Source organism: Antechinus flavipes, chromosome 2 (genome assembly GCF_016432865.1).
Source record: "Antechinus flavipes isolate AdamAnt ecotype Samford, QLD, Australia chromosome 2, AdamAnt_v2, whole genome shotgun sequence".
NCBI lineage: Eukaryota > Metazoa > Chordata > Mammalia > Dasyuromorphia > Dasyuridae > Antechinus > Antechinus flavipes.
The window spans coordinates 396,289,228-396,315,088 of NC_067399.1; the positions used below are offsets into that span (position 1 = coordinate 396,289,228).

A 25,861-nucleotide genomic window follows, 5' to 3' on the forward strand; every position below is an offset into this window, starting at 1 on the left:
ATGGCAAAAAATGTGAGAGTAATTTGCCATTTTCTTTTCTAGCTCATTTTACAGATGAGGAAACTGAGGCAATTAAAGTTAAGTTACTTGCCCAAGAATTATACTAGAAGATTATGTCTTCTAGTTAAATCTATCATCCTATAAAGGTCTCATCACACCCTAATTTGGGGGGCAACTAGAGAGTACAGTAGATGGAATACCGAGTTCAGTAAGCAAGAAGACTCATCTTTTAGAGTTCAAATCTGGCCTCAAATATTAGATTTTATATTAGTTTCCTCATCTGTAAAATGAGCTGGAAATGGCAAACTGCTCCAATATCTTTGCCAAGAAAAACCCCCAAACAGAGTCATGAAGAGTCAGATTGGGACTATACTAACAGAATAACCCAAAAAATAGGTCTCATCATGGTTTAACCTCCCTACTTTTAGAAACAAAGAAACACTGCCCCCAAAACAATGTTGGTGTCTAAAAATATACTGTCTGTGCTAGATATAAAACAGGAATGTGAATGAACATAGATCTTTGAGTGATTCTGAGAGATGATATATGATTCATCTTGGAAAAGCACTAAAATATTCCAGTATATTAGAGAATATTGTTACTTGTGATAAGAATTATAGATATGAACTTGAGCCTGACAAAAGCAAGTGGACCTGTGATTGATTGATATATATATAAATCATCTTATTTTCCAGATGGATCACTTCAGAGATCATCTCTGTCTGGATCCCCAAATTCCATTGTTGGCTCCCTCCAGAGGACCTCAACAGTTGCCGTTCCACTCCATTCATTCTCAGCTTATCAGTCAAAATCTGTCCCTCCGCCAATTCCAACTACCCCTGTGATTGAGATTGGTTCAAGGCCTTCTTCAACCAGTGAATCTACCATTCTTTTTGGAAACAGAAGTTCCGATAGCAGGATCCATTCAGCTACCAGCTCCATCATTTTAGAAACCAAAGAATCCCCACTCAAGAGCGAACTTTGCATAAAGCCACCTGCATCGGCTCCACCATCCATCCTAGTGAAACCAGAAAACTCCAAGTCTGGTAGCGAAAAGGTAGGTATGGGGTCCTCATGAGGAGGGGTCTGTTCTTTGGGACCAAAATTTTTCACTTAGAAAATATTCCAATGGGTTCAACATTTGAATATTAGCCAGATGTGACTGTGTCATGAGTTGACTTTTGATACAACATGGTACATTACTGCTTCCTGAATTAACCAACACAGTATAATTTGGAAGTGACATCATAGGCCATCTTGTCTAACTTGTACCAAATCAGGGATCCCCCTCTTCATCATACCCTATAAGGTGTCAGTCCACTCTTTGCTTAACGATCTCTAGGGAGAAGAAACCCACAACCTCCTGAGGAAACAATTCTGCTTATGTACAGCTCTGATCATTAGGAAGTTCTCCCTTACATCCAGCCTAAATTTGCTCCTTTGGAGGGAGAATTGACAGGCTGTTCCTACTTGTGCCATCTTGTGCCCAGGAAACCTAGTGCAATCCCTCCTCCTCCTAATCACTTTTCAGTAAGACAGCTATCATGTTCCTCCTCCATCTTCTCTTCTTTAGTATAATTGTCAATCAACACATTTATTTAGCACCTGTTGAATGCCAGGTACTAAATATTTGGGATACAGATACACAACTATGATAGTTCCCGCCCTGAATGGGGTTTATATTCTACAAGGGAATGCAATATGTTCATAGATAAGTAAATGCAAGATATATTTTTTAAAATAAATACAGGATGGGGCAGCTAGATGGCACAGTGGATAGAACACCAGCCCGGAGGACCTGAGTTCAAATTTGACCTCAGATACTTACCACTTCCTGGCTGTGTGATCCTGGGCAAGTCACTTAACTCCAATTTCCTTAGAAAAAAATAAACAAACTAACTAAATAAATAAATGGATGGATGGGTGAATAAATAAAAAAATTCAGGGCAGATAGATGGTTCAGTGGATAGAACATGGCTCTAGAGTCATTACTGAATAACCTCCACACAGCTGCCAAATTAATATTCCTAAAGAGCAGGTCTCTTCATTTTACTCTTCTAATTAAGAGGTTTTAGGGCTTCTCACTGAGCAGAAGATAAAATTCCACCCTCTCGTTTTGACATTAAAAGTCCTTCACAATATGACTCTAAGCCTTTCTTTCCACTTTTATTAAATGTTACTCTCTTTATTCACTCTTATGCTTCATCTCTTCCACCTCTGTACCTTTGCACAGGCTGTTTCAGCATTTGGAAAAGTCTTCTTCATCTCCATCTCATAAAACCTTTAAGGCTCAGATTAAGCAACTTTTCTTTCAAAAGACCTTTTCTGATTCTTCCAGTTGAAAGTGCTTACCTTCCCTCTTACCCCATTTGCAGTGTATTTATTTTATTTTATGCTAATTAATTTGTTTTTTACTTGAAGGCAATCAGAATTAAGTAAATTGCTCACTCAGGGTCACAAAGACGGCATCTAAGGCCAAATTTGAACCCAGTCCCAATCTGACTCTTCATGACTCCATTTGGGGGTTCTTCTTAGCAAAGATACTAGAAAGATACTAGATTTGCCCTTTGCTTCTCCAGCTAAGTTTACAGATAAGGAAATTAAGGCAAATAGTGTTTAGTGACTTACTCAGGGTCATACAGCTATATATGTCTGAGGGAAGATTTTAACTTAGGTCTTCCTTATTCTAGGTCTGGCAGTCTATCCACTGTGCAACCTAAAAGCTGCCCAAAAAGCCATGAATCCTCATAAATAAAAAGAATTAACAGGAGAAATATTACCTCCTTATTCTTGGAAGCAAGGCTTTTTAAAATGTAGGCTAAAATTCACATTATTGTCTGCCATACACCATTGATTCATATCAAATGCACTTAGATTTACTTCAAAATAAAAAAAAAAACTATCTAGCCATCTTCTCTCCCATCTTAAACTTGTGATATTGATTTTTGAACCCAAATGTGGTTTTGCATTTGTCTCCAGTAACATTCAACTTAAGTTTATCAGCCTTTCAGGATCTTGATTCTCTCATTTTTTGTGTTAACTTTCATTCTTCAGCTTTGTGCATTCTGCAGATTTGTTGAGCATGCCCTCTATGCCTTTATCTACATCATTTATTAAAATGTCAAAAAGCATTGGGACAACCACAGATCCTTGTGTCACTCCACTTGAGATTTCTTTTCAAGTTCACATTAAGCTTTGAATCTAATCATAATACCAATTTGGAATCCATATCTATTGTTCTAGCATCTATCCTATGTCATTCCTACTTTTCTAAAAGAACACATTGAGATTTTATCAAATGTTTTGCTCAAATCTCATTCCTACTTTTCTAAAAGAACACATTGAAATTTTATCAAATGTTTTGCTCAAATCTAAGTCAATTGTATTTCATAAGCTCTACAAAATTCCTGATTCCAGGAATCTAAGTAAATGGTATTTCATAAGATCTACAGAATTCCTCTGATTCCACTAATCTAATAATGCTGTCAGAAAAGGAAATAATGTATATTTAGCATACCTTTTTTTTTTTTTTACAATGAAGCAATGCTGACATTATGTGATAATTCCTTCCTTTTCCAGATGATCAGTTATCATCCTTTAGTAATCCATTTTAGAATTTTCTAGGAGCTTAAGTCAATTTCATAAGCCTATATTTTGCAAATATCATTTCTTACCCCTTTTTAAAAATTAAGACAGCTTTTCCCTTTCTTCAGCTTCAGTCCTATGAAAGTTTCATATAAATTCTCTTTCTCCAGAGGTTTTCAAAACTCATTGACAACATGACTCTCGGTAATCATTTCCATCTGGTCTTTTTTTTTAACTTAAGAATACATCTGGATCAGAGGACTTGAACTTATCAAGAATAGATAGCTGCTGTCTAATTGTGGTCTTAACATGGGCATTTATTCCCCATAAAAATTTTGTCAAATATAGAAACGAACCAAGAATCAATCCCTTCTTTTTCCTCATTTGTCATTGTCCTATCCATATAGAACATTGCTCTAATTTTTCTTTGTTTTCTCATTGCCTCCCCTCATCACCAATATAGTTTATTTTAACCCTTTTTTCATTGATCCTTAGCTTTTCTAACCATTCTCAACTTTGGCATTCCCAACACTTCACAAGGGACCATGCCATGCTTTTATATTTACTTGCTATATTGCTATTATGTCTGTCTTCTATGCTTGTCTTTTAAAGATCTAAATAATGTGAACTCAATTTACTTAGTTGCCTAAATTCGGAAAGAACTGAGTTTTGGATTAAAGGTTATTCAGTAATCACTGCTTTTCATACAATCATAAGCTATTAAGAAAAACGAGTCCAAAGATGTCATAAAGGTCTAGTCTATTCCCTTATATTAAGAATTTAAATAACTCAATCTCATACCCCCCAGGGCAGTGCTCTTTTCATTAACAATGAGAAGAGTTAACAATAATAACTTTTATCTATAGATTTACAAAGCATATTTCTTATGTCTCTGTAGAATATGGGCAACTAGATGGTGCAGTGGATAGAGTGCTGGGTTTAGAGTCAGGAATACTTATCTTCATTTTTCCAATCTTGTCTTCATTTCTTCAAACTTTGCCTCAGATACTTACTAGCTGTGTAACCCCAAACAAATCAGTTAACTTTGTTAAACTCAGATATTTGTAAAATGAGGTAGAAAAAAAATGGCAAATCACTCCAATATGTTTGCCAAGAAAACCCCAAATGGGATCATGGAGAGTCAACATGACAGAAACAAATGAACAACATACCACAACAAAAGTGGCGTATAGTATAAATATTATTCCTATTTTACAAATGCAGACAGCAGGTGTCAGAGAGTAAGTGACTACCTTAAGGCCCTCAACTATTAAGTGACAGAATTGGGATACAAACTCAGGCTTTCTTAATTCTTAAATTGACACATAATCTGCCCATTTCCCTTTATTTCAGTTCATAATGGAATATTAGCATGTGCATGAGTCAGGCAACAAGCATTTATTTATGTGCTTACTGTGTGCCAAGTACTGTGCTTTAAAAGGTTGGGGGGATGCAATGAAGCTTCCGTTCTATGGAAGTAACATGAAAAGAAAGATACATAGAAGACAGAGAGAGAGAAAGAGAAAGGGAAAGGGGAGGGAGACACACAGAGAAAGAACATATATACTTACATATATACAAATAACTATATTTCTATAGATAGATAGATAGATAGATGTGAATTTTCAAGATAGGTACAGATAGAAGGCAATCTCATGAGGAAGATACTAGTAGCAAGAGGTCCAGGAAAGGCCTCTTGCAAAAAGTGGGATTTGAAGAAAATCTTGAGGGAAAGTAAGAAATCGAGATTAGGAAAAAAGGCATTCCAGGCATAGAGGAGAGTCAGAGCAAAGAAATGAGAATCATTTGTAAGGAGCAGCAAGTAGGGGCCAGTTTAACTTGATTGTAGAGTGTGTGGAAACGAGTAATGATAAGACTGGAAAAATGAGAGTCATGTTGTGAGAACTTTTTATATTTTTCAGAGTTCTCTTGGGTGATGGCTAGCACTAAATACAGTGCCTGGTTGTTGTATTATTGTTGTTGTTTTTTATTTATTGTTGTATTATTTATATGTATTGTTTCAGTCATATCTGGAATTGGAAATTGAGTGGGAAATCAACTGGGGAATGGCTATGAATAGATTATGGCATGTGAATGCAATAGAATATTATTATTCTATAAGAAATGAGGAGAAGAGGCTGATTTCAGAAAAGACTGGAAAGACTTACATGAACTGATGCTTAGTGAAATAAGCACAACCAAGAGAACATTGCACACAGTAACAACAATATTTTGTGATGATCAACTACTGATAGGCTTGGCTCTTCTCAGAAATGTAGTGATCCAAAAACAATTGCAATAGACTTGGGATGGAAAATACCATCTGCATTCAGAGAGAGAGAGAGAGAGTGAGGTTGCATGTGGATTAAAGCATGCATTTTCATCTTTTTTGTTTTTTCTTTCTTGTGGTCTTTCCCTTTTGTTCTGATTTTTTTTTCAGCATGTTTAATATGTGTAAAATGGCTATACATGTGTCTGGGGGGACAGTAAGGTTGTGAGGAGAGAGGGAGAAAAAATCTGGAACTCAAAAATCTTACAAAAATGAATGTCAAAAAGTATCTTTGCATATAATTGGAAAAAATAAAATACTATTAAAAAGGGAGACAGCATGCAATAATGGATAGAATCCTGAACTTGCAGTCGGGAAAACCTGGGCTCAAATCCCAGTTTTGATAGTTACTAGCTATTTTAACTAACATAGGTAAATCTTTTAATCTCCGCAATCCTTAGTTGTTTTGTTTTGTTTTGTTTTTCTATAGATGGGAATGATAATGCTGCTGTGAGGCTTAAGTGAGATATTATATATAAACTACTTTGTCTAAAGCACTAAATAAATTTCAATTATAATTGAGTATTTGATGAGTAAGAGTCTTGAGAATAGCCTGTTCATTTATTCACCTAGGTAAAGTGAAAAATTGTGCCAAGGGCACAGGGAAAATCAGAAGTAATTTTATTCAATTTTGTTGCCAAAGTGACCTGTCTTAGGGACTTAGGGAGACTAAAATATTAGTGGGGACAGTTAAAGAATTGAACATGTGCAACACTAAATAAATACACAGTGTTCATTTCTGCACCCATAACCTTTTTTTAATGCTGTTCCTTAAGGACTAGAAAAGCTTACTCTCTCCCAACTTTCTTCTAACCCTCCCTGTCCTTCAGAGTCCACCTCTGCCATAAAGTCTCTCTAGAGTGCTACCTGAAGAGCCTTCAGCCTCCTCCTCTTCTGGAAAAAAAAATAGGGGGCGGGGCATTATAGTCCCTGTCTCCTCAATTATAATCACTGCATTGGACCATGATTCAGAGCAGGTCAGGTCCTAACAGACAACTGTATTATAAGACCTGGCCATTAATTACAGCCACTTCCCCTCAGACACAGGAATGAATGCATAAAAGGTGTTTGGGGGGAAGTGTGGAGACACATTAACTGCATTCAGCTATCTCTTCCACATTGTGATTTTTCCCATCTTAATTTCCACATAATTGGGCTTGACATAAGAAATTAAATGGGAATTTTTAGGAAGTTAGTCACAGATGACATACAAAGGTTAGCAAACAACACAGAGCCTGTGTCAAATACTTCATGCAAACTTTACAGTAAGGTTTGTAAATACCCCATAAAAGAAAAAAGAAAAAAAAATCAGGCTTCTTCTCTTGTTTGAAGAAAGGGCCAAAAAATTTTATACAAATTTTCCAGATTGCAGAGGCACCACATCGTAGAAGGGATAATTGTACATGAGCAGAACACTATTAAGATAGTGATATGATATTTTGAAGATAAGAGAAAAATGGAGTTAGTATATATTCTCTAGAATCTTATACTCTAATAGGAGACACAGCTGCAAGTTAATGCTCTATCATCTTTGAAGTCATTGCCTTTGACAAAACTCTTGTCAGTGAGTACTTAGTGAACACAAACTGAGTATATTTAAGAGTATAGTCTCTAGCCTTGAGGAGCTTACATTCTAAATGTGAAGATAATACAGGAAAGAAATGGAGAGAGGATAGGTCATGATTATTTATTAAGTCTACTCATAGGAATGGGAAATTAATGAAAAGGTGGTTTTATGGAGATGACAGAACATGAGCTGAGTTCTAAAAGGAAGAGAAGGATCCCAAAGGACAGTAATAAAGTGTATCACAGGCATGAGAAAGGAGGGGATTGCCTACTTGAATGGCACAGAGAAACAGGAGAAAAGACAAAGATCAAATAAATAGGTAGTGATCCAGTTTGGCTGGAATATAAAGTAAGCCAAGGACCTCCTTTAGGCCACACAACATCTATACTAACCACTTTCAGACATCCTTATTCTCTCTACATCATACAGATTTGTTTTATATCAAAGCAAGGGCTTCAGGAAACAATCAGAACTCTAGGACTTCAGTGGATTTGTAGAATGTAAGCTCCTTGAAAGAAGGCATTGTTAAATTTTTATCTTTAGTTGAATTATTAAATTGGATATACCCTACACTGATATAGATCCACTCTTAGTCCTTTATGAAAATTGTCCATCTCCTCACATAAATCCTCAGAAAAAGTGACAATCAATAAAAATAAGCATTTATTAAGACTATGTGGGGGCAACTAGGTGGTGCAGTAGATAGAGCACCAGCCCTGAAGTCAGGAGCGCCTGAGTTCAAATCTCGCCTCAGAGACTTAATACTCCCTAGCTGTGTGACCCTGGGCAAATCACTTAACCCCAATTGCCTCTGTACAAAACAAAACAAACAAAACAAAATAAAAAAAAATAAAAATAAAAAAAGACTATGTGGCAGGTCCTAGGGGTACCAAGACAGAAGTGAAACTATCTTGTCTTCAAGTAGCTTACATATTTTAGAGGATCTTGAGCTTTGCCTTTAAAATCCTTAATATTTCATAGGTATTATTGTATCACCAGGGCTATGTATTCTATGATGCTCTCATTCTTAATAAGTAACTGGCCCACATTTTTTGATCATATATTTCCCAAGCGATATCTTCAAGCAATCTTCACATGGAGGTCAAATTTCAGGAATATAGAGAGGATTTATGCTCAAGGGCAGGTTGAGTGACTCAAGTACCCTTCCAGTTGTGAGCTTTTTTTGCTTTCCAAGACTTTTAATTCCAAATGAAACTTTCTATAAAAGGATTTTGGACTGATAATTTCTTGTTTGCATTTCCACAGAGTGCTAAGGTTTGCAAAAACTCATTTGATCCTCATGACAACCCTGTGAGAATAGGTATCTCTATTTTGCAAATGAGGAAACTAAGACTTAGAGAAATTGAATGACATATTCAGGGTTATACAACTAGTAAGTTTCTAAGGCAGAATTTGAACTCTTATCATTCTGACACTAAGTCCAGCACTCTACCCACTACATCACCTCCCTGTGTTTTGGATGGGTGAGTAGGTTCAAGTGAGTAGATGAACAGCATCAACAAACCCAGGGACAAAAGTGGATGATTTGTTTACAGAATTTCTATTTTGCTTATACCCAACATTCCTCTGAACTCCTCAGTAACCTTTTGTTTACTCTTTCATTGCAGCAAGTCAAAACAGTGAGATTTCAGAACTACAGCCCTCCTCCACCTAAACATCACAGCTTCCATTCTACCTCTGGCAAACCTGACTCCATGACCATCTCTAAAGGATCCTCGGCAGAAACAGGCCCTTTGTGTCAAGAGATGACAACCTTATTTGTCCATCGCAGTGGATCCCATTCAGGACAACAAACAGACCACAGGAGAACACCAAAGTATTCAAAACCCATGCCTCCAATAATTGCTGCCTCTGACATAGCCATCATACCCAGCAAGTGAATCTCTGATGCGGCTATTCCAAAAGCCAAAAGAGGTGACTAACGCTTAAACATTTTGTCTCCACCATGTGTCTCCAGCCTATCTTTGTGGTCAGAACTGTGCTTAAGAAAGTCGTTTTGGTGGTTATGTAGGGGACAGATTAAAGTGGGAAGATGCTTGAGCCAGGCATACCAAATAGAAGTAGGCTATGAATACGTCACCAAGAAAATCTCACCTCTTCTCGCATCTTTTTAAAAAACATCTGAAGCTTTGCCCCAATCACTTCTGTTCTTTCCTAGAAGAATAGCAGGAAAATATAGACTTCTGTTGTGTGCTGGCTTGTCTCCCTTTCATACAGGTGTTGTCCTGCCTCAAAATGGAGACTCACTGTGCAAATACACAAAGGGTCAGTATTACCTGTCTGTCCCCCAAAAAATGTCAGAAGGGGGGGGAAGGATCTTACTTAATTTCAAAAAGATGTTGCCACTTTGCACTATTATCACACTTAACACTTTTCAAAATGCTCTCATATATATATAAAAAAATACATACCTATATACCTATACTATTTGTGCCTTCCAGAGATATATGTGTGTGCATCACAATTAGCAAATTAAAAAACTGTGGGACCAGATATGTTAAGTGATTACTACTTAGTGGTTGATACAGGACTAGAAGCTAAATGCCTTCACCATCTAAAAAGGAAGGAAGGAAGGAAGGAAGGGAGAGAGAGAGAGAGAGAGAGAGAGAGAGAGAGAGAGAGAGAGAAGGAAGAGAAGAAGAAAGGAAAATGAAGGAAGAGAGGAAGGAAAGGAGGGAGGGAGGGAAGGAGGAAGAAAGAGGAGAAAGAAGGAAGGAAAGAAGAGAGGAAAATGAAGGAAGAAAAAAGAGAGGGGAAGGGAGGAGAGAGGAAGGAAAGGAGGAACGGAGGCAGGGAGACAGTAGTGAGAAGTAGGAGTAGTGTATGATGGCTATTAGGGAAGGTGGGATATAGTGATGGGAAAGGGAATAAGTCACTTGTTCACAATACTGAAAGGAGAAAATGGAAGGAGATAAAGGAGGTAATACAGTCCATGCCAGACAGATGAAGGGTCTTATTAAATTGTTCAACTAATGTAAAACCCAAATCTGATAACCCAGATTATTGAGCCAGGAAAACATGGTGAAGGCTTTATATTAACAGTAGGCTTAATTATTATTATTTAGCATTATTGAGTCCCAAACATTATGGGTGCTTAACAAAGTGCCAAAAAGAAGGTAGAATTAGAACAGCCCCTGCCCATTAGACTCATCATGTAAATTAGCCCTTGTAGATTCCTTAATTGAAAACACCCTGTAAGTCTTATAGAGTATTTGCTTACTGTACTCAAACATGCATTTAGCAAGTTTGAGATACAGAGATATTTCCAGATCCTGAATAGGCAGGGCCAGGACAATAATTCTCTTAGGGAGGAGACACATAAAATGTTCAAAATGAAGGCCTTCTCTTAATAGAGCTGTCTATGGCTATATTGCCCCACCTCAAAACAACTCAAGAGAAAAAAATGAAAAAGGAAAAAAAAAAAAAAAACCTAAATCCTCTAGCTATTTGGCTTATATCACATTAAACACGCAAATCAACTGATTTTTTTTTTTTTTTGGCTGAAGTGACAAAATTTACTGTTTTAGTGAAAACACAGCTGAAAATTTCCAAACTAGCATATAACATAGATCCTATAGTGTAGCTTCTCCCAGGAATTCATCAACCTAGGAAATATTGTTTGGGGATGGTATTGGAGGGGAAGAAAGCAGCTTTCCAGTCACCTCACCCTCAGATTTAACTTCCCCATATGAATTATGGACTAAGTTCATCATGATCACAATCTCTGATTTACCAAGGGTTATTTCATTTCTGTCCAACCCAGCAAGATCGTGAATTTTGTTGGTGTCTCTTCTCTAAGCATGGAAATAACTAAGATCTTACTTAAAAACAGACTGAAGATACTGGAGTTTTTTGCTATTTCCTCCTTCAGTTCATTTTACAAATGAGGAAATTATGATAAACAGGGTTAAGTGACTTTCCCAGAATCACATAGCTAGTGAGTGTTTGAAGCCAGATTTGAACTCATCTTCCTGATTAGGCTTGGTGCTCTATCCACTGTTCCACCTCGCTGCTCAAGGAATGACAAACATACTCTCCCATTAAGTCTTCAGGTAGGTTCTATGATTCTATCCAATACCCATTTATTAAAAATCTCAGCTATATGCTCAGTGCTCAAAATGTCAATATGAATAGAACCTTAATCTCTGAAGAAGCTTGCATTCTAAGGGGGAGAGGAAGAAGGGAGAGAGAAATGCATGTAATTATAATTTAAGGATTATGATAAATACAGGTGGTCAAGCTAAAGAGCTTTATTCTTTTTAGGCTTAGCTTTGTCCCTGGTTAAAAAAAATAAGTTATCCCTAAAAAGAAAGGTAATGTTTTGAATCTGTTATAAGTCACTTATACTTTGGTTTGTTTGAAGAACAAAAGGGGAATAAGTATTTTGTTGTTGGGTGAGAGAAAGAAAAAGATGAGAGGAGAGGAAAGGAAAGAAAGAAAGAGGAGAGGAGAAAAGAGGAAGGGAAAGAAAAAGAGAGGAGAGGACAGGAAGAATAAAGGACAAGAAAGCATAGAATACTAGAAAGGGAAAGTCTTATAGGAGAAAAATCCATTATCTAGGCTCATCCACCTCACGTACTTTACAATGTTGTTCCAGTAGCAATCCCTTTAAAATGTTTTCCTTCAGGAGCTTCTTGATTTTCATTTGGGTCTTGAGACCCAAATTGACCAGCCCCTGTGGCTGCCTAGTTTCACAGTGGTAAGGACTTTTCTCCTGTAACGAGCAAGAATTCAGAAGTCCAGCACCTGCTCTATTGGAGGGTTAGATGCCACATCCCTTTGAGATGCTTGGCTTGTAACTTCAGTGTCATCCTGGACTGGCTCACTCGTTCTCACCCAATCTGTTGCCATCTTGTTTTTTACCTTCCCAGAATCTCACAAAGATGTTCCCTCTTCTCCATTCACACAGCCACCTCTTCACTACAGGACTTCACCATCTCTCACGTGGACTATCATAATCTCCCTCCAGTCAGCTACCAAAATGATGTTCCTAATGCAAAAGGCTTTAGTGGCCATGTCACTTTCCCATGACTCAATAAAGTCCAGCGTGTCTCTATTTCATCTAGGATCAAATATAAAATTTTCTGTTTGTCCTTAAAGCTCCCTTCTATATTTCCAAACTTGTTACACTTTACACTTCTAAGATCCAGGAAGCTACACTGGACTACTTGCAGTTCCTGGAACACCCATCTGCTGGCAACCATGACTTTTCTTTGACTGTGTCCCATGACTGGAGTGCCATCCCTTGTCATCACCAGCTTCCAGCTTCCCTGGCTTCCTCAAGACTCGGCTCAAATGGCACCTTCCACAAGAGACCCTTCTTGGTTCCCCATTCCTTCCCTCTAAAATTACTTTCCACTCACACTGTATAAAAATGTGTGTGTGCATGTATATCCATATGCATATATACACATATATCCATATATATGCATACACACACATATAATCTTTTCCATACATAATTATTTGCATGTTGTCTCCTCTTTTAAAATGTGTGCTCCTTGAAAACTGAGATCAAGTTTTTGCCTCTGTTTGTATTCCCAGCACCTAACACCCTGCTGGCACATAGTGCTTAATAAATGCTAGTTGACTGATTGATTCAATCTTCTAGGTAGCTCTCAATTACAATTATCCCTTCTATATTGTGAAGGTTGGGAACACAATGCCCCTGTGATCTGGAAAATCTGCATAAAAATTTTGACCACCCTCCCTTTGTACTAGAGAAGTCTGAATTTTTTTCTTTTTCCTTTATGGAGTGCTTATAACACCTTATTGTAAAATTTGGATTAAGTAATTGGTCACAATCTGTGTTGTCTGTGTTGACTTTTGCATGTTTGGAGAACCCCCCCCCCAAATTCTCATTTAATTTATTTTGCCAATCAGAATTATATAGAAAAAGTAGTGAATTGCAGCATCCATTGCTGGAGGGAATTCCTAAAAAACAACATTCCCCCAGTGAAATCATAGGTCCAAATCCCACTCCTACCCTCCCTACCACACACACTGGAAATTGCAAGCAAAATATTACTTAATTCATTATGCTGTTCTATACAATTCCAAAAAGACAGAAGGCAGAGTAGTTTACCAAGTAAGGTGCATGATCAAAGACTCCCTTCTTCCTCTCACCCCATATGGAGAACTTTAAAGTTAGGTTCAACACATCTGTCCAAAAGGTACATTTGTATCTGATCACCATGTAGTGGACTTGACCTTTCCAAGTGCCATCCATCTTTATTGACTGCTTGCCCTCTGCCTGACAAACACTTGTAGTCGGGGCTCCAGACAGCAACTGCCATTTCCTTCCTGCTGTTTTTAGAGAGCAATTTTTCTTCAGGCATCATATGTGCCTCCCCTAGCCTCACTCCCACCTCTGGCACAAACTCAGCAGGGATGAGAGCAATTGTTCAACAAGACGGGCCAGCATCCCTTTCCTGTCCCTTCCCCCAACTCTCACAGCACAGCCCTGTCCTAATTCCTCTTCACCCTGGATGTCTTGGTAAGTAGCAGTCACAGAACAGCAAAGATCTAGCAAAGCTGTTCCAGTTGTGACTCGAGTGTTTAGTGAGCTGGCAGTCCGTAGGGTTCCATCTTTGTTTCTTTGCTTGCTTGGATGACTGGTCAGCAGCTTTGCTATTACTAAGTCATTTTGTTTACAGCCTGAGGATAAAGACCATGAACTCCTTTGGCTAAGGGGAAAGAGGTATCAGATCTCCCGGCACAGCAGGTCATGGCAGTTCAGAAGAACTGTATGAAACCCATTTTGCTGAAAGGATGAAACTGGAAGAATTAACTCTGTAGGTCCTTGAAGCTGCATGGTATATTTGGAAGGAATCCTGGAAGGACACTTTACTTGAGATGGAAAGGGCTTTTTTTGTTTGTTTAGTTTAAAGGCATCTGTTTGCCTCATGGTATTATATTTTTTCCCCCGATCTCTGCAGAAACACAAATTTCTGAAAAATCTTTCAGCTACTGACCTATACTTTGAATTCTAACCAAGAAATGATAGGCTATTAGGCTAATCACTCCACTTAATTACAGTAATAATAATCCCTTCCAAGCACACAGTTCTGACTGCCTTTGATGGAAGGGAGAACAAAAGAATATTGCTTTCACATATATTATCTCATTTAAAGATTTAATAACCCCATCAGGTAGTAGAAGAAGTATTGTTCCACTATTTCATGAATATCTGATTTCATCAGCATGGAGGAACTCCAGGTATGGGAATGCCTTCCATTAACAGATCACAACATAACTGTGACTTTATATCAATACTTACCTGTTGGGGTATAGATCATGAACCTTTTAAGAGTTGCCTGATACATATAAATTTGAACTCAGGTCTTTCTCTTGTGTCTAAGCCCATGAGCACTGCATACACTTCCCTGAGCAGTCTAAATTCCAAATTTCCAAGGAAGAAACAGAAAACAGAAATGAAAGAAAAGTTGTCCAACTTCACACAAGAACTAGTCAGTGATAGAACCTCAGCCAGCTTTATACTGCACCATGACAAGTGTTTGAGGGGAAGTTTTCAGTTAAGAAATGCAGTGTAAGTGAATGAAAGAAAAGGGAGGTGCTTTTGGCTACTGGACCTCCAGATCTCTACCTCCAAACCGAAAAACAATCCTCAAATTCTGAAGCTTCCCTGAAATCACCGAATTGAAATAGTCACCAATAACACCACATTTATAGCACACTTTATGATTTATAAAAGTTTACATACTACTTCCATTTATACAGAAAGATTGAGGGGGGCAGTGAATAAAGAAATAGCCTGGAAGCCAGACCTGGATTAAAAGCTAGCCTCTGATAAATATTAAATAAAATGACCCTGAATAAGTCGTTTAATTTCTCAGTGGCCAAGGCTCTTTTTAGCTGACAGTTTTAACCAAACATGGCCCAAAGACTACAAGATTCTTTCAGTCTTGAATACAATGGGAACCAGATCAAAATATAATTGGGAAATAGTTATAAAATGAGCAAAAAACACAATAGAATATAATGTTAATATGTGGTTTTCTAAATATGACCGCTGGAGGGATCTTTATGCATGGTTTAATTTCCTCCACCACCATCCCATTTCTATTTGAGTATGACACCACTGCACTTTGCTGTAGGTTGCAAAGGTTTATCTTTATTAGTATTCTCTCTCTCTCTCTCTCTCTCTCTCTCTCTCTCTCTCTCTCTCTATCTCTCTCTCTCTCTCTATATATATATATATATATATATATATAGATAGATAGATAGATTATATATATATATATATATACACATATATTTGTTTGTTGAGGCAGTTATGGGTTAAGTGACTTGCCTAAGGTCACACAGCTAGGAAGTGTTAAGTGTTTAAGATCAGATTTGAACTCAGGTCCTCCTGACTTCAGGGCTGATGCTCTATTCACTGTGCCACCTAGCTACCCATGCATTATTATTCTCAACTCCCCCATCCCTACATTTAGGTGATATATTTATATATCATAACATTTGCTCTTCACAAAACTATGAAGAAGTAATATAACAATCCACTAATGACATCCATTAATGTAACATCCTGGTATCCTAGAGGTCACTCTGAAGGGCACAAGCAGCAGATTGGAATTCTGGAAACAGACCCCACGACCCTGATGGAATCTAAGCTTGTCCCCCCAAGCACCTCCCTAGTTAAGTCTGGAGAGGTTCCCCATCTGGAAGGGGGAAGCGTTACTGGAGAGAGAGATTCTTTTGGCCACTGCAGTTCATATAAGCATGGAGAGAAGTAAGCAAGTGCTGCAGTTTACCGTGGAGAAAGAATTCCTCACACTGATGAAATCTTAGATCTTTTAAAGCATTTTTGGAGGAAGAGAAGGGGGAGCCCAGACTTATAATTCCACTGGTATAAGGAAACTTCCAGTGAGGAAACTACCTCAACTAATGGATCTTTTGTCTATAGTTTTCTTTCTATACTATGCTACCCACTTTAATCCATCCTTTCATCCTCTTCTGTGATCACCATATATAAATGTACATCCGTAGTTGATAGGTAAATGACCACGACAGTAGTTGGTGGGATTAAAAATGTTTTGGTGAACTCACAGATGTGGAAAAGGGATAAGAATCCCTGTTTTGTAAATGTTCTATAACACAGTGCAGGTAGCAAGACCTTAATAAAAAAGGTTGACAGCGTTGGCCTTTACAGAAAGTCACAAAGAGGGGAGCAGCAAAGGGAACTTCAGAATACCTTTGTTCTGCCCAAAGAAAGAAAAAGAACTTAGTGCAGCTGCAAAACCAACTGGACATGACTAGAAAAACCTGAAGAGTTGAGGCTGCTGCCTTATTCTGGATCATTGATGTTGAAATTCAATAATCATTTTTCATTCCCCAGATTTTCTGTTCTAGCAGGCGATTTCTGGTTTTACCTACCTGCCTCTTTCCTAGCTCTAAATTGTACCTAGTCGACTCCCCATAAAAAGGGATCCAATTTCCAAAACAACCCACACTCTAATCATCTTCTATAAAATCCAAAGGACTTTGAAAGCCAACATCCTTCTACTTACCATGCCAATGATTATCAAAAGCTAGAAGGTAAGGGGTTTGTGGGGACACACAGAGAAACAAGCTAATTATACAAATGAGGTCATTGGTCGACAAGTGCTACAGACATGGAAAGAAACAGAGGGATTTGAGCCAGGGAAGAGGACAAAAGGCATTTATTTGCAAAAGCAATTTTGTGCATTCTCATTAGTGTTATTGAAATCTTTACTAGTGGGATTGACTTGATTAGAGCTATTTTAAAGTGCCAAGAGTTGGGCTGCTGCTGGACATGAGGCCCAGGGGCCAATCAATACTATCCTAAAATCTTTTCCATACAAATTAACCTTATTCTTTAACCCAACTTGACAGCTGTAAGAATTGTTTCCATTCAGGGCTCTTTCATGATGAAATGAACAGAAAGCAAACCTGAACCCAGAAAGGCAGCTTTAATGAGGGGCCCTGGCTGAAACTTAAAATATTTCTGCAGAAGTGCACTGCAGATCCCCTAAGGAACCCCTGGGTAGATATGCTTTGTGTTGCTAATAGAAAAGGGGATAAATAAACCATATGAAAAGAACATGTCAGTCACAGATAGAAAGAAAGGGAGCAACAGCTTCCAGAAAAAACTGTCAGAACAAGAGGGGGAGATTCTTTGAAGGGGAGGTTATTTTTAAACAAGAAACTAAATTTCCAAATATTCAGTTCAGCAAAATATATAAGTAGAGTTGCTTTTTTTTAAATCTTATTTTTGCATTGGTTTTGAATCCCTTTTTAGCCATTGGAGGAAGAGGAAAAAGGAAACATTGTAATGTTTGAAAAAGTCAATTTTTTTTCAATACGGTTCATTCATTCAACAAAGATTTATTTTCATGGTATTTTATTTTTTCTAAATACATGCAAAGATAGTTTTCAGCCTTCACCTTCGCAAAATTTTGCTCCAAATTTTTTTCCTCTCTTCTCTGCTCCTCCCTAAGACAGCAAGCAATCCAATCTATATAGGTTAAACATGTGCAATTCTTCTAAAGATATCTCCATATTTGTCATGCTAAGCAAAAAAAAAAAAAAAATCAAAAGGGGGAAAAAACCATAAGAAAGGGAAAAAAAAAACAAAAGGTGAAAATACTATGCTTTGATCCACATTTCAGTCCCTAGATGTGGAGGGCACTTTCAATCACATCTAGATTGAATCATTTCATTGTTAAAAAGAACCAAGTCTATCACATCAACCAAAAATTTGTTGAGTATTTATTACACAATAAAGCACTGTTCTAGGGTCTGGGGAAAATATGGGACAATAGGGATACTCAAAACTGAGGGAACAGACTGGAAGAGTTATTGTTCAAGGTCCCAAGGTCAGCTCAAAAGGAGATCTCTAGTGAGGTGTTCCAAGGCCTGTTCTTGGTCCTGTGCTATTTAACATTTTTAACAGTGACTCATTTGAAGATCCATATAATATGCTTTTCAAATTCGCAAATGCAAAAATTTAGGAGGATTATAATAAACTGAATCACAGTCAAGATATGAGAAATTCTCAATAGTTTAAATTAAGCTTTAAAAAAGAGATAAATGTAAAATATTACATTAATGATAAAAAATATAAAAGATGAAGGTTGATATGGCTATAAAGAGGTTTATATATGAAAACAATCTTGGGGTTTTAGTGGAATGAAAGTAAAAAGTTAAAAAGGTGGAATGAAAATTATATGGCAGTCAAAAAAACCTAAAGTTGTAGCTTATCAGGGTGATCATGGAACTGCAGGAGAACACTTCGGATGATAAAGATAAATACCAGGAAACATACCTGGGGCAAGCAGCACAAAAGGTACCCTCAAATCCACTTTCTAAGACCAATTCAGAGAACGCTTGGCACTTAACAGTCCCTATGATAGAAACTTCCCACCTACATATATCATGGTAACGTGGCTGCTGCCAGGAAGGTCTCAAAGGTGAGATGTATGTATGATAGAGCCAGGACAGAGGGAGGAACTCACCCTTATCATAGATGAGTTGTAGGATAGGGAGGAAGCATGTCATCTAGCTTCTTTTTATTTTAATTATTTTTATTAACTAAGTTTTAAACTTCTTCCTGAAGGAATAAAGTGAACTCTAAATTTTGACACCTGAAACATAGCCCTGGTCATTCTATGCTGATTATTGCTCTAAATAGTCCAAAGAAAATATCCATGTCATAGAAATTACCATCAAGCTATACTGCAGACAACTGGATTTTCAGTTTTCCATGGAATTGTGTTCCGAAAAATCAAATAAATTGACATTTCTCACTTAACATGCAAAATACTTAAAATAAACAAGAGAAGCTGTTAGCAAACATTATACCTTTTTTGTTTTGTGAAGACCCTGATTTTCTGACTATTCACTACTGGAATTTCACTTCATTTTTATAAAGTGAATGGTTTAATCTGAATGCTTCCTTGGATATATTGTTTTCTTTTTTTTCTTGAGTATTCTCAGAAATTCCACATCCTATTGCTTTTTCCTCATTTCCAAATGTAGAAACTTCAAAAGGCCTGGTAGAATGGGAGGAACGATTCTCTTATGTGCTGAAACTGTGGTCTGAAGTTAAAATTGGTTATTGGGTGTCATTTCAAAGTGAACAATGGCCATCTCCACTTTAAGGCATATTAATCTTTCAGAAAGTATTTAGTGAACACTTTCCATGTGTCCAGCAGCACTCCGGGGAACACAAAGAAGACTGCCATGTTTCCAGTTTGGCACTTCAGAGAACTTACAAGCTAGTAACAAGAGACACATAAAACATCAGCTTTTGGGTTATATCTGAGAACATATTACAAAAGCATTTAAAAACATAGAAAATCCTGTATACAAGCAAATAGTATTCCATTTCATTCATGTACAATAGTTTAAGGACTCCCTAATTTAAGGACTCTGATAAACACAATGAACTATCATGATTCCAAAATGACCTATCACAATGAGGAACAAATGAGAGTGAAATGATATTCTAAATATATAAAATAAGACACATTTTTAATATGGCCATGATAAGCATTTATTGTTATTGATTAGACATATTTGATACAAGCAGTCTCTTTTTCTTGTTTTCTTTTCCAGTGTGTGTTGAGAGAGAAGGAAAAGAAAATAAATTCTTGTTAATTAAAAACACAATTCTCTTAAAAACATAAGAGCATTAGACTGTAGAATAATTCATCATTCTAATGACATATTAATTCTTTTTTTTTAAACATTAAGTACCAACAATATGGCAGGAACAATTTGAGTGCTTGCTATTAATCTATCAGTCATCAAATATATGTTGGGGAGCTAGGTAGGATAGCAGAGTGTTAAACTTGAATTTCAAACCTGAATTCAAATCCTGCCTCAGATACGTACTAGCTGTGTGACCATGGGATGCTTACTTAATTTTTGTCTGCTTCAAGGTCATCATCTCTAAAAAACAGATTAATAGCATCTATATTATAGAGTTCCTGTGAAGATCAAATGGGATAGAATAGGTAGAGTACTTTGCAAACCTTAAAGGGCTACAAATGCAAATTACCAATATCAGTATTATTACTGTATGCAAAGGACTGTGCTGGTGCTGAGGAGATGCAAGTTTAACTAAGTCACTGTCATCAAAGCTTACAACCTAGTAGGGCATATGATACCAATGAGAAGACTATCAGGAAGACCTGTATTCAAGTCCTATGTCTTATATATTTACTTAGCCTCTCAACACCCCAAGCAACTTTCTAAGTCTCTTAAGTTAAACTGGTGGCAGGAATTGCCTCACCTGGAGTTCATTATGTTAATGAAATCATAAATCTAGATCAAAAGAGGGGGAAAAAATGATACCAACAAAGCTCTACTAGACAATATCCCATAAGTGTATTCAAGTTACAAAACAAAATGCAATGTGATGTAGTTTGAGGGAGAAGTTTGCAAACTAGGAAAATCAAGGAAGGTTTCCTGAGAAAGTTCAAACCCAGAAGATGAGAAATGCAATCCAGTCATAGAGCTTAACAACCTAAGGCATAAACGTGTGAAAATACAGTATTGTTAATGAGTCAGAGCTATCCAATTTCTCTGGACTGGAGTAGGAAATAGAGGAATATTTGATGTGGGAAACACACGTCAGATTGTGGAGAGTCTTGAATTTCAAGCAAAGGAGAATGAATTTAATGCAGTGGAAAGAACACTGACTCTGGAGACCTGGGTTCAAATCCCAACTTCAATGCCTTCTTATGTGATCTTGGGCCAGTCATGTAGTTTCCTCATCTGTAAAATGAAGGGAGGGCCCCTGAATTACCTTCCAGTTCTCAATGGATATGCTTTGATCTTGATTATTCAGTAGGACAATAAAGTGCCATTGGAGATTTTTAAGAGGAGCTTCATGGTCAGATCTATTTTTTAAACTGATTCTGATGTATAGGACACATTGCTATCAGAAATAGTGGAAGTGGGGAGAACCATAATTTGACTATTGTAATAGTCTAAGCCAGTATTAAAAAGTATAATAACAGGAAAAATGTAAAAGAATTTGCACTGATGGGATCAACCACCTAAGAAATGATTACAGGGCAATTAGTTGTACAGTGGCTAGAACATGAGTCCTAGAATCAGGAGAACCTGAGTTTAAATCTAGCCTCAGATACTGATATACAGCTGTGTGACCCTGGGCAACCCCAGTTGTCTTGCTCCCTCCTCTACCATTAAAAACAACAACTAAATAATTTGATGTGAGGAATATAGGAGGAAGAAAAATCAAAGATAATCCAAGATTCCAGGCCCTTGTAAGTATTGCTGGCCAAATAATGAAGTCAGCAGATGGAGGGTTTAGGTTAAAAGATTTTGCTCTCAAATTTCTTAAACTAAATTGAGATGACTACATGGTGCCTCTGACTGTTCTTACTGAGTCTTGTTTTCCTAAAGCCAGGAGAAGCATTAAGGAAACAAATATACATGTACACCTAACTGGGGAGGTTTGGTTAGTGAGCATCTCTCACACTCCTGAATGGATTGCCTGCTCTGTGCCAAATAGGTCCTCATTTCACAGTTGTTGAATTGCCAGAACCCCAGGAAGATAAACTTGTTTCTAAGCACAAATATGATTGTCTCCTTGAAAGCTAGAATGTCTTCAATTATCTAGCCACCTGAACAATGAATCATAATTTAGGTGATTCTGATGTATAGGACAAATTGCTGTGGGGAAATAGTAGAAGTAGGGAGATCTATAATTCGACTATTGTAGTCCAAGCCAGAATTAATGACCTGAATTAGGTTATAATAATAAAGAGAAGAAAAATGTAAAAGAATTTGCACCAATAGAATCAACAGTTTGGAGAAAACCAGCCAAGATTCCTACCCAAGCTTCATTTAAAAGTTCCGGTGACAGTTGTCATCAGAGTTTTCCCAAAGGAATGAAATGAAATGAAGAATGAGTGAATGAAAAATAATTTATTAAACACTTAATATGCACCAAACATTAGCTAAGCATTATACAAATAGAAAGGTAGAAATAGTTCCTGCTCTCAAGAAGCTCACACTCTAATTGAGGGGAGAGTAAACCCAAAAATGTTCAGTTGCAGGACAGATGACAAGGTGCAGGGGCATTAGACTTGGAAAGATCAAGTAGAAGTGCCAGGAGATTTGTAAAACATACTATAGCAGCAAAGGAAATGGTAAATCTTTGAGAATCCTATAGGGGTGCAATGGCAAGGGAAATGATAAGATGTAGAAGTCTTCCATCTTACAGGTAGGATTTTAGTTGCTGGCTTCCTACTCAGTGAGACTAAGAGAAAGCAAGAACATTAAATTAGCTCATGTTCTGGGGCATAGAAAATCAGAATACACATATATGAAATCAGGCAGTGGGCCTAAAGCAAACTGACAAAGGATGATTTATCTCGCTCTCTTGCTTGTTACCTTTTTTTCTAGGTTTTCATGTGAATGTTTGTGAGAAAATTCTGAATTTGGGACTTTTATAAGCCAAGTAAATTTCCAAACTCTTGTATTGTTAAGTAAAAAGTTCTCAATCCACCTCAGTCAGTAAATCTCAACTTCCCTTGAAGGTCAAGAATAAAGTTCAAACAGAATGGAATTCATTTCTTCTTATTCCCCAGTGGTTACATTATTTGCTCTCTCCTAGATGTATCCTTTAAGGGTTAGCTAAAGTCAGATTCTTAGGTTCTCTTTGTGGAGTAACAGAAGAAGGAAGTAAAAAAACAGGAAGTGTTTGGAAAGAAAACATTGATAAATGTAGAGTTGAGAGTGATGTAACCAATACAAATTCAACAGGCCAGAAAAAATTTTGGTAGATTTAATTGATTTGATTGATTTAATGGTATAATTAATTTAATTGATTGCAAAGCAACATTAATATACTCTAGAACCTAAAAGTTTTTTTTTTTTTTTAACTTTTACAGGTCCTGTTAACTTTATTCTTCCTGGATAAATTAAACAAGAAGTTGGATGCTAAAGATATGTTTATCTGAAAAATGCTCAATGGAAAATCTGCAATTGGTGTGAAATTACTTTTACATCAGGCATGCCACAGATATACCACTGAGCTGACTTAATATGAAAAGCAATGGAACTGAAAAACAATCTCTAGTCATCTACATTATTAATAGGTAATGAGCCAGCATGTGAAACCTGAGATTCATGTACTGGCATAGGTTACACATCTTTGACTTCCCTTCGTTGGCATAAAATCCCAGGTACTTCATTCATTCATGTCTCTTTTCAGTGTGAACCTGAGCATCTTTCTGATTTCATTAATTTGGGCATTTGAATGGCAAATGAAAGGGCTGGCTAGACATCAGATGACTGACTACCAGCTCTCGGTCTGTCCTGTTTTTACTGATAGAATTGAGAATTATGCAAGGTTGACATACTGTTCTGCTCATGGAGCTAAAGGAATTGAATTGGTAGGTGGGGTGTTCCCCTTCATCTCAAACCCAGCCTACCTTTCCTAGATAACCCAATAGATCCCTAATCTCTGATTTTTTAAAGTTTTCTGAGACAGTTGAGTTCTTAATATTTTATTCTCCTTCAAAGAGCCAACATTACTTCATAATGTCCCTAATTCCCTTCCTCTTTCCATGACTTCACATTCAGCATCCTTAGTCCCTGACTCTGAAGCCTTATTCTCTCTTCCATTCCACTTTCCTGTGATTTCAAAATTGCTCTTTCCATCTGATGCCTTCTGAGCAAGGGACTCTCTACAGTTAAAATGTATTGATGAAAGAAATGAGGACACTGGTAATGAATAATCTGGAGCAAAAACAAAACATGATCAGGTAATAAAAAGACACAATCAGTTGCTAGGGTCAATATTTTAATTAAGTGGAGGATGAAAAGCAGTTGTAATTGTTCATCTCTTCTTTGGTCTAGACCTTTAATTTCACCAGGAGTTCCTGGTGTGAAAAGTCTTCCCATCAATTTTAGTCAAGAATTCAGCTATAACTTAAAAGTTTTAGAGGTACCCAAGATATAAAAAGTTGACTGACTCATTCTAGATTGTCACATAAGCCAGTGCATGTCAGAGACAGAACTAGAAAAAGCTCAGGTGTTTGTTTCATTCTGTCTGTACTCTTATTCAGGAATAAGCCATAGGTTCCTAGGATCATTTATACTAGAAAGGGATCTTAGAAGCCATCAAGTCCAACATCCTCATTTTATAGATAAGGGAACTGAGATATATTAGAAGCCAAGTGACACAGCTGGGAAGCATCTAAAACAGGATTTGAAACCAGATTAAAGTCTGCTTCCCTAACCACCATGCTACACTGCCATGTATCTCCTTTTTCTCCAAAAATAAATCAGAAGAAAGGCATGCAAAAAAGATGAAGCAAGTGAATTTATGATGCAAAATTTAAATTATCCATGTCAGCTAGGAGGAGGGATTAGACAGTATAACATGGGTAAATTAAATTTCCAAATAATCCAGGAAACTTTTTTAGCCTAAGCTTTTAACTTCTCCTTTGTTTAATTTCTCCTTTGTTTTGAAATATATACAAGAGCTTAAAAAAAAAGGCACATTCTATCCTATATATGCAAAGATAATCTTCCCAATTCACCATTAGTAGAGTACATAGACAACATTTTTTTCTAATAGTAATAATGATTTAGCATCAATCTATCCAAATTCTGTTATCTCTTCTCACTTGTGATCAGGAGCAAGCCATTAATACCACAGTCAAGCATGAGGACTGCAGTTTGTGATCCTACCACTTTTCATCTATCTTTTAACTGGTTATTGTAGAGTCAAACTATGATACTTAAACAATGAGAATCATGAGCCCATGGAATATTGGATCTTGCAACCTCTCCATTTCCTTGGCTAATGTAAGATGAAGCAAACAGCAAGATGAGCAGTACTGGCCAGGAGGTAAGTAGGAAACCAAGGGGCTTGGATCATCCAAAAACAGGATCGTTATAGTATAGCCCTTTGACAGTGACATTGCTGACAGTCACTGCTATATAAACTATTGTCATTAAAAGGACCAGCTATATAATCATCCCCTAAATAAGTAAGAGTTGGCTCCAATTGCTTTGCAATGATCAAATGGAATGAAGTCTCTTCCTGCCTTAGAAGTAATACAGCGTGCTATGAAAATAGTAACTCTTTGTTTTTAACCAAACCTTTTCTGCCACAACTAACCTCATCTAAAACACTGAGAATATTTTACTAATCACAGTTGGCTCTGGTAAGCCACCTATTAGATAAATGGCAAAACTAGACTTTACAAGTACTAAATGGTTAAATTGGAAAAGCCTAACTTCTAGGCTTTATGTGTCCTGAAACTACTAGGCAATATAGTATATTTCATAATTCTTTATTCTCCCCTCATTATCATAATGATGAT

The 25,861-nt window shown here is 37.0% G+C and overlaps 1 protein-coding gene across 4 annotated transcripts in view; it reads left to right on the forward strand.

The window, feature by feature from the left end:
• SH3RF2 (SH3 domain containing ring finger 2) overlaps positions 1-13,100 on the forward strand; it is a 145,256-nt gene extending 132,156 nt beyond the window's left edge. For 2 of the 4 annotated variants that reach the window (XM_051978644.1, XM_051978647.1), the window contains exons 8-9: positions 696-1,057; positions 9,110-9,696. In XM_051978644.1, the coding sequence (XP_051834604.1) occupies positions 696-1,057; positions 9,110-9,382 (635 nt within the window). In that variant the 3' untranslated portion in view covers positions 9,383-9,696. Of the gene's footprint in view, positions 1-695; positions 1,058-9,109; positions 9,697-12,373 lie in introns of those variants that run through there. The other 2 variants (XM_051978645.1, XM_051978646.1) reach the window with 2 other exon arrangements.
• The last annotated feature ends 12,761 nt before the right edge of the window (positions 13,101-25,861 follow it).